Source organism: Lepidochelys kempii, chromosome 5 (genome assembly GCF_965140265.1).
Source record: "Lepidochelys kempii isolate rLepKem1 chromosome 5, rLepKem1.hap2, whole genome shotgun sequence".
NCBI classification, from domain to species: domain Eukaryota; kingdom Metazoa; phylum Chordata; order Testudines; family Cheloniidae; genus Lepidochelys; species Lepidochelys kempii.
This window is the reverse complement of record NC_133260.1, coordinates 76,172,033-76,182,074: the sequence shown is the minus strand read 5'-3', so window position 1 is coordinate 76,182,074 and position 10,042 is coordinate 76,172,033. Positions and strand designations below refer to the sequence as shown.

Genomic DNA, 10,042 nt, shown 5'->3' with positions numbered 1-10,042 from the left:
CTTATCCAGTGGGAGGAGAATAAAGGGGGCACCCCCCAATCCCCTCCTGTGCACACTTGTTCTCTGTTCTCCTGCAAGGCTAGAGAAGTTTGCACGCTGTGGGGAAGCTAATGATTCCTTATCAGAGCACGACAATACTAGTGGTGTAGGAGATGCTTGGGCATTCTTTTTTGTCACTATTATGGTAGATCCCACTCCTGCAGATGGTGCCCATCTCAGAGCACTCTTGCTCTTTGGAGCCAGGAGATTGGTACCTTGCCCCTTCTGAGCTTGATCCTCCTGCAGCAGGTCATGGAGTCTCATCCAGCTTTGATGGTGTCAAGGAAGAGGCCACCGTGCTTGGAAGTGCGCTTCTCAGTACCTCTGCCTGTTGTACAAGGGGGGCTGCTGAGCCTGGGGCCTCATTGTGCAAACCATAATGAATCTTTGAAGGCATACTCATGGCCTTGGCAAGTTCTGCTGCAGAAGAATCAGCAAATGCTGCCCTTCAAGGGGACATGAGTTTGCACAAGGCAATTGAGGCACTTTAAGTGGTTATCATTGGCTGGGAAAGCCTGGGGGCAGGAGACATCTTTCTTGAATCTCAGGCTCTTGGGCACAATAGTCACCCTGTATAGGGGCAATACAGGGAGACTTCCACCCATCCCTAAAACTATCCTAACAAAGAACTATTTAGAAAGTAAAAAAAAGACTGTTTACCATTATTTACAGGTAACATGTTAAGGACCATAGAAAATGCTATGGACATTGAAGGGTTCTCTCTGATCATGAGGAGGTAGAAAGGAACTGGAGAAGGCCTGCACTGCCCCTTATGCCCTTAGTTCAGTGCAAAAGAAGGAGAAGGTCACAGGCATGGACAAATGGACACTGCTAGCAACACTTTTCTAGTCTCAGGCATATGGAGGGCATGTGCTCGCACAGCAGAATGCACATCGGGACCATCACTTGAAGTGGAGCTCATGCTAAGTGCCACTTTAGCTGAAGTATAGTTTAAACGGTATAGGATTGGACAGTGTATGAAAATAAAGATGCAGCACATATTTTAAAAAAAATATGGCAAGTGTGATCTTTAGAGTTCCAGTTTGAGAAGTAGCTATGTTAACGGGCACCACTTTACTCAGCACATTTGCTCACTGTTCATATTGGGACAGTATAGTTTTGATGGCCTCTATCTCAACAGAAGGGCTCAATCTCCTCAGGGAGAAGCTGGCTAGCGTAGTTAAGAAACATTAAACTAATAGCAAAAGGAGAGGATAAAAAGAGGGAAGATACAAGCATTCAGCAAAACTGAGTTGAGAACAAAGCTAATCAAGGAAGAAAAGGACATGAAGAGGAATTCCTGAATTGCCTATACACCACTGCTCGCAGCCTGGGTAAGACAAACAAAAGGAATTGGAATTGCTCATTTATGAGCACAAATTTCATCTAATTGCTATTACTGAAACCTGATGGCCGATTTGCACTATTGGAGTGTTAAAGAGAACAGTTATAACCTATTTAAGAGGGACTGAGTGGGCAAAAGGGAAGTGGGAGTGGCACTCTGTCAAAAATGTCATTACCTGTTTAAGTCACTGATAACTCAGAAGAAAATTATCTTGAATGCTAACAGATCAATGTCCTAACAGAAAACATATAAGGTGGGGTATTAGTGTCTGCCACAGACCACCAAATCACACTAGGGAACAAGATGACTGCCTCCTTACACACCTATCTATATAGGAAATAAATGAATTAGATATGGGGAAAAATGCGTGATCACAGAAGACTTCAATCTGAGTGACATGCTGGAGGTCTCATGCTGCCAGTACTAAAACATCCTTGGAATGTCTAAACATCATAGAGGACACCTTCCTACTTCAAAAAATACTACAATCAACACAGGGCGAATTCTTTATTAGATCTTGTCCTAACAGTTTAAGAGAAATTGATCACAGAATTAAAATTAGTGGTAGCTAAGGTACAAGTGATCATGGCATGTGTGATCATATTTATAATGTGCAAACAGAATCAAGTTCAGACCAATAATATATATGCTTGCTGCTTTAATAATCCAGGCCAGTAATATATACATATACACTTGATGCAGAATTTCACAAAGCTGAAACAATTATGAGCCAAACAGCTGGGAGGAAGAATTTAAAACAGAAAAATCTGAACCATAATTGGGATTAATTTAAGAACACCTTACTAGATGTCCCAAAAGCAACAATCCCATAATTAAGGAAAAAGGCTGTGCTGATTAAATAGCCAGTCTGGAACAGAGGGGACGTGAAGGCAGCTATAAAAATACATGTATAACAAATGGTAAAAAGTTGATAGTAATGAATATAAATCAGAAGCTTGGAATTGTAGAAAATTGATAAGGGAAGCAAAGGGATACAAGGAGGAATCTATGTCCCACAGAGTTAGCGCAATCAGGAGGAGTTTTTAAAATATTTTAGAAACAAAAAAAATTGGGACAGTGGTATTGGTCCATTACTAGATGGAAATGGTAGAATTATCAATAATGCAGAAAAGGTGGAAGTGTTAAATATTTCTGTTCTGTATTTGGGGACAAAACAGATGATAGAGTCTCATCATATGTTAACAACACTCTTTCCATTCTACTGGTATCTCTGGAGGATGTTAAACAGAAGCTACTTAGAGCTAGACATTTTTAAATCAGCAGGTCCAAATAACTTGCATCCAAGAGTTTTAAAATAGCTTGGTAAGCAGCTTGCTGGACCATTAATATTGTTTATCAATAAGTCTTGGAACATTGGGAAGTTTCAAAAGACTGGAAGAAGGCTAATGTGCCAATTTTTAAAAAGGTCAAATGGGATGACCCAGCTAAATATAGGTCTGTCACCCTAAAATTGATCCTGGGTAAGATAATGCAGCAGCTGATACGGGACTTGATTAATAAAGAATTAAAGGAGGGTAACATTCTTAATGCATATCAAGATGAGTTTATGGAAAATAGATCCTGTCAAACTAATTCGGTATCTTTTTTTAAAATGAGATTTACCTTTATCAGCAAAAATTGTAAAGTGTTGATGTAATATACTTTGACTTGGTGCCGCGCAACATTTAATTTAAAAAATTAGAATGGCATACATGAAATGGATTAAAAACTGATTAACTGATAGGTCTCAAAATGTAATTGTGAGCAGGGAATCATCATCAAATGGGTTTGTTTTGAGTGGGGTTTCAAAGGGATTGGTTCTCGGCTCTATGCTGTTTATCAGCAAAACACATAAAATCATCACTGATGAAGTTTGTAGATGACACAAAAATTGGGGGAATGATAAATAATGAAGAGGACAGGTCACTGATTCAGAGTAATCGGGATCGCTTGGTAAACTGGGTGCAAGCAAACCATATGCATTTTAATACAAAGGTAATACTAAAGGTAAATGTATACATCTAGGAACAAAGAATGTAGTCATACTTATAGGATGGGGGGCTCCAGCCTCGGAAGCAGTGACTGAAAAAGAGTTGGGAGTCATGGTGGATTATCAGCTAAACATGAACTTCCAATATGATGGTGTGACCAAAAGAGGTAATGCAATCCGAGAATGCATAAAGAGAATTTTCAAGCAGTAGAGAGGTTATTTTACCTCTATATTTGGCACTAGTGTGACCACTGCTGTAATACTGTGTCCAGTTCTAGTGCCCACAATTGAAGAAGGATGTTGATAAATTGGAAAGCTATGAGAATGATAAAAGGAATAAAAAAAAACCATGCCTTATAGTGATAAGCTAAACAGATTGAGCTCCTTGAGTCTAACAGAAGGTCAAGGAATGACAGAGTCTATAAGTACCTGCATGGGAAACAAATATTTAATAATAGGCTCTTCAATCTAGCAAAGAAAGATATAACATGATCCAATGGCTGGAAGATGAAGCTAAACAAACTCAGACTGGAAATAAGGCATACATTTTTGACAGTGAGTAATTAACAATTGGAACAATTTACCCAGCGGCTGTGGTGGATTCACCATCACTGACAATTTATAAATCAAGATTGCATAATTTTCTAAAAGATCTGCTCTAGGAATTATTTGGGGAAGTTAAGTTCTATGGCCTGTGCTATCCAGGAGGTTAGAATAGAGGAGCACAATGGTCCCTTCTGGCTTTGGAATCTACGCTGACAAAAACGTTAATGGTTGCTAGATATTAAATAAGCCTGCCCTACTTATTAGGACCCTATCATTAGATGCTAAGATTATGAAAAATGGGTCTCATTCTAGGTTGAGTTTGAAGAGCTGGCAGTGAGACAAGTCCTATTTAAAATCATAGAAATGTAGTGCTGGAAGGGACCTTGAGGGGTCATAAAGTCCAGCCTCCTGTGCTGAGATAGGGCTAAGTAAACCTAGACCATCCCTGATAAGTGTTTGTCCAAACTGTTCTTAAAACCCTGCAATGACTGGGATTCTACAACCTCCCTTAAAAGCCTATTTCATTAACTATCCTGATAGTTAGGAAGTTTTTCCTATTATCTAACCTAAATCTCCCTGGCTGCAGATTAAGCCCATTACTACTTTCAGAGGACATGGAGAACAATTAATCGCAGTCCTCTTTATAACAGCCCTTAACATATCTGGAGACTTATCTCCCCTAAGTCTTTTTTCTCAGTGGTTCTCAGACTTTTATACTGGTGACCCTATTCACACAGCAAGCCCCTGAGTGTGACCCTCCTTATAAATTAAAAAACACTTTTTAAAATATTTAACACTATTATAAATGCTGGAGGTGAAGCAGGGTTTGAGATGGAGGCTGACAGCTCACAACCCCCCATATAATAAGCTCGTGACCCCCTGAGGTGACTATAAGTACGGAGTTGCCGAATCCATTTTGAAGAAAAAAACACAAGAAAGGGAATTGTGCACTGATACCTTCTACTGTTAAGTCACTAAGAGAGCTTGCCACAGAGAGGGACAAATCCTTAGGTGCTGTAAACTGACATCGCTCTTATGACTGAAATGGAGCTATGATAATTTATACCAGCTGAGGACCTGCCCAGTATATTTTTATTTTTTAATGCACCATTCACAATAATTTACTTAGACACTATGGAGAAAGACACTATCATGAAAGACTGTTTATAAACATATTTTGCAACTAATGAAGATAGCCACAACGATTTATCCGTATGGACCATCAAAATTAAGTAAAAACAGTAATGATTTAAAAATCTTACAAGAAAACTCCAGAATTATTTATAATTTAAAAGTATTCCCTTGAAGTACAACATTTGTTACTGTGTTTTTACTTACCATGCACTAAACTATTTGCAGGTGCAACTAAGGTATCCCACAAACATATATTTCTGTAAAAGAAAAAGAAAAATATATGCTGAACTTAATTTAACTGACTTTACTACTAACACAGGTTGAAGAGAAAAGGGACTTACTTCATATATTTGAAGTAGTGCGGCCAATATCTAAACATTTCACACAACACTGTTTTATTCTCCAATATATTAGTAGAATTAAAATGAAAGTTCAGATTGACAAACCCAAAATTACTCGCTCATTCAACATTACTTAAATTTGTTTACTGTGTTCTATTATAAAGAACTCCACTACCATCCTTCCAAAGCCTTATTCTAGTCCTAAAAAAATGTGACTAACCACCAACTGGAGATTTTTATGAAATTATAGCAGTGGTTCTCAACTTATTTATCATTGTGGGCCGCATATGTGGCCCACAATGTCTTACCTGGGCTGCAGGGGCCAGGTGGCAGGGCAGCAGCAGCAGCCCTGACCCCAGATCTGCGCAAGGCCAGCTGGCTGCCTGCCCCTGACCCCACAGGGCCAGCTGGCAGCCTCAACCTCAGACCCCAGCCATGCAGGGCTGGCCGGCAACCCTAACCCCGCCCGCCATGCTGCACCAGGCAGCCAGGAATCTGGACCCCCCCACCAAAAAAAAAAAAAAAAAAACCTGGCTGCAGCTGTGTTCTATTTGGGCCAAATGCAGCCCTTGGGCCGTTGACTGAGAACTGCTGAATTACAGATATACATATAACATGAGCACATGAATATTGTACAGTTAACTCACTCATCTTTGTTCTTGCACAGGTTTCACATTAATTTAATTTCTCTTGTGGTTGGACTGACCTACATGCTGGGTTTGTTTTCTCTGTCATGTTTAAAAAAAATGTTTTAAAAAGTTTTAGGGTCAAGTTTTGAGCTAGTCGAAGCATGGACAATCTCTCAAATCTATAAAAATGGCAGCACTTACGAAAACATTTATAAAGAAGGATGAAAGGGCTTCTGTTCTATTTGATGCGACCATATCACAAGTTGGTAGGTGACCATCTTAACTGCCCAACTCCCAAACTACACAGTAGCAAGAAACATTAAAAAACAGTATTATTTCATTAATACTTAGCCTCCAACTATGATCTTGAATCAAGTTTTTACCTGTTATCAGTAGCCTGTCCAGCTGTGGCTATCAAAGAGGAGGAACTGATGAAAACAAAATCATTGGCTGTTTTGTTATGACACTGCCACGTCTGGAAAATAACAGTACACAGTTAGGAAGTAGTCATGAAACAAAGCTAGCTTTTATACTAGCACGAAAGCTTATTTAAAAGATTAAAAAATACATTAAAGGTTGTTCTTCAATCAACTGAAGTGAAGAAATTCAGAGTTCAGACTGTAATACTATACTTAGTCTACCAATGGTCTTACATTCTTGACAGAAGTGTTTGACACCTCCCATGGTATTTGCTTTGCAATCAAAGATAACCAAATCATTTTAGATCTGATTTTGCATTCTCTCTCTTCAAATTAAGAAATATGGTTATGAATTGAGAACCTGTCTGCTAAATTTCAACCAAACAGAAACAAGACAAGTTTAGCTGAAAAAAATCCTAGTGGATTCTTAACTTTTCTGGTGCTGCCAGGAGACCACCTAGTACAAAGCAAATTTATGCACAGCAAGTTTACATTTTAGCTTACCAGATATGGTTTGGGTGTGCTTCCAGTAAAAGGGCAACACTTCCAGTTTGTCTGATACAAACATATATATCCATCAGCATCAACAATCCCGAACTGAAGAGAAAATTTATATGTATATTTTTAATACACAATATAATACACGTGTATGTATACTTTGCTAGGCGTATTTAAGATAGAGAAATTATATTGCTACCCCTTCAGTCCAGCAGATATTAAATAGCAACTTTATCTTCCCAGAAACACTTGCATTGTGTGCCTAGTCTAACTCTGGAAAGCAACTGCACCAGAACCAAACCCTGACGCAGCACGCCAACTAACGTGGATTACAGCATTTTCAATGCACATGATATTTCTACTATGTGTGTCATTGCTATGGAAAAGAAGCAGCAGCAACTAAAGCAGAAAAAGGATATTTTTGAATTGATGACTTCTGTTAATAGACATAAGGGCTTGTCTACACTGCCCTGCAGTTTGGAGTATGGGGCTGTGAATAGCATCTGGACTCTGCAGGTGCAAAGTGAAAGGTTCCTACTTTGCATTAACATAATCCTCTTTGAAAAGAATATGTTAATACAAACCAGGTATCTTAGTTTGAGCCTGCAGCATCCAAATGGGAGAGTTACAGTGCAGCATTTCGGTGCACACTGCTATTCACACCTCAGTAGCCTGAAAATGCGGGGCAGTGTAGGCTTAACTGTCTCTTAGAAGTTTTCTTTCACTATTCTTTGACTTAAGAAGTCTTACTGAAGCACAGTCCTCAGAACAGTTCTGGATAAATGGTGCTTATACTACAGCTTTTTAAAACAAATGATCAGATATATTCAAGTCCTATGTACCTGTATCCTGATATACCTTGGCATGTAAAATTTATGTTTTAGCTTTACAAATTTAATTTTTAAAACCGACACGGTTCTCACCAAAACATGTTCTAATTCTGCAATTACAAAGGGGGTTCCAGGGTATTTATTCTGGCTCATACTTCAAGCTGATATGCTGTCTGCCTCCCCCACCTCCTTTAAAAAAGTGTTTGAAAAGTAAATAGCAGAAAAGCAAGGCGTTTGAGAGTCATGCTGTCCAAGGAGTCCAGTATTTTAATGCATTATATTTGAATATAGTGTTATTTATTGACACAGTGAACCAACAAAGAATAGCTGTTTATACTGTTTTGCAAAAAGTCAGCCACGAAGTGGGTAGAGAGGATTTCTGTATAATACCTTATTTCCTTGGTGATTGAATCTCATTCGTGTTATCCTTGAGTTGCCACCAGAGCGGAAACATGTAATTTGTTGTGAATGGCCCCATTCAAACATTCTCACACTACCATCTTGAGCACCCGTCAAGTCTGTAATAGAATAATATATTTTAATAACTTTTTGTTCTACTATTTGAATAGAAAATCCAAGCTTCATCTAAGGGGAAAAAAGAATCTGATAAAGTTTCCTGTGGTCTTTTAGCAGTACCATAGTAATGCCTAGAGGTCACTAAGGCCCCAGTCTGTCTGCTCTTTTTTTGTTTTAGTGCGTATTGTAGGTGAAACAGGAATAAATTCCCAATTTGGTCTAAGAAAAATAGCTTCCGAAAGCCCATCCTTCCCCAACTTTTTAAAAAGAGTGATGGTTTCATTATATAGCAGGTGCACACAGCATATATGTTTTCTAAAATCTTTAATATACTTTTGCTGTTGTTATAAATTAGTAATACATATTGTGAAACAAGGATAGTTATGTAAGTATTGTAAAACAACAACGTCTGTTAATGCAATGAACTTACAATAAGGTAGAGTTGGATGGGAAGCCATTCTTCTGACATTATTAATAGCCTTCTTGATCAGCTGTTCAATATAAAAGATCAAAGATAGTTAAACTACACAATTAACTAAAAACCTATTGGATTAAATTAGTTAGGGGAAAAGACTGGTTTCCCTTTTTAAATTCCCACTGAAAACAAAGGCAATACCACTTTTAAAAATGTGCGTGAAAGTGAATGGAAACTTAAGTTTTTCCCAAGACTAATGCACATTTTAATTAACAGAATTTTTATAAACCCAGGTATATGTAAGCTTCTTGCTTCTTAGATTTAAAGATCTAAATATAAACCTTCCTTTGACTGCAACTTTACACCTCTTTTCTTGCCAATTCCTTTCTGATCCCATTACATTTATTGGAATATTCTTGAATAACGTAAGGTAAGCAAGAGAGGCAGAAGCATGTAAAAAAAGGAGGTAAACAAAGAAAAAAATACTAGGAGGGAATATATTTGCTTTTGTTTCTACTTAGTTGTTTTATAATGATTGGTTGAAAAAGAATTGGATAGTGTAATTTGTGGCCCTCCGCTGGAGAACAAGCAATATAGTTAGCTCCCGATTAAAAAAAAAAGGGAGATTTTCAAAAAGGCACCTGATGGATTTAGAAGCATAAACCCATTGACTTGTGCTCCTAAATAAACTACCATGCCATTTCAGTCCTTTGCCTCTGTGCCAAGTGATGTGCTGATGGGAGATCTTGCAGACTCCTGGAAATCCCTTGCTATACATTCTGCCATGAATGTGAAGGAAATGTTCACATTATTTCCCTGCCTCTGATGGAGTACACACCTCTCTGCTATCTTTTCTGGGGTTCATAAAATACTTCTGGAGGAGCACATTTTTAGCATTTGGTATGAACCAAATATCAAATTGCCAGGGTTTTTTTATTTAAAAAAAGGTGTCCTGAAAAAGGATACTCAGGATTGCCTCTCAACACACAAACTCCTGGTGCACAGGGATTGTCTCATATGGTGGAGATGAATGTTTGTTGGCGCTCAGCATTAAATTATTAGTAAGACATAATTGCTACCCGGTGTGATTGTGGATATCTGAATGTTTTAACTGGGTACACTGGCATCGATGTATTTCAGAAAAGCCAAACAGCCAAATGGAAGTCCACATATGATTGTTACTACCTATAGGACAGATGTCAACCAGTGTGCTTGGAGGTGAAAGACTACATGTCTTATTCTTGTAAGCCTGAAAGAGGTTATTAAACTAAACTTTCTGTAAAGACTGCATAACGTTGCAGCACTTACTAAAATGTAGATAATGATGACTTTATTGATAC

The 10,042-nt window shown here is 38.2% G+C and overlaps 1 protein-coding gene across 4 annotated transcripts in view; it reads right to left on the bottom strand.

Moving 5' to 3' along the window:
* Positions 1 to 10,042, bottom strand: part of DMXL1 (Dmx like 1) — a 146,205-nt gene that overhangs the window by 6,233 nt on the left and 129,930 nt on the right. For all 4 annotated transcript variants that reach the window (XM_073344772.1, XM_073344775.1, XM_073344773.1 and 1 more), the window contains 5 exons: positions 8,718 to 8,778; positions 8,162 to 8,289; positions 6,948 to 7,040; positions 6,408 to 6,499; positions 5,259 to 5,311 (listed from right to left, as the gene is read on the bottom strand). In XM_073344772.1, the coding sequence (XP_073200873.1) occupies positions 5,259 to 5,311; positions 6,408 to 6,499; positions 6,948 to 7,040; positions 8,162 to 8,289; positions 8,718 to 8,778 (427 nt within the window). The remainder of the gene's footprint in view (positions 1 to 5,258; positions 5,312 to 6,407; positions 6,500 to 6,947; positions 7,041 to 8,161; positions 8,290 to 8,717; positions 8,779 to 10,042) is intronic.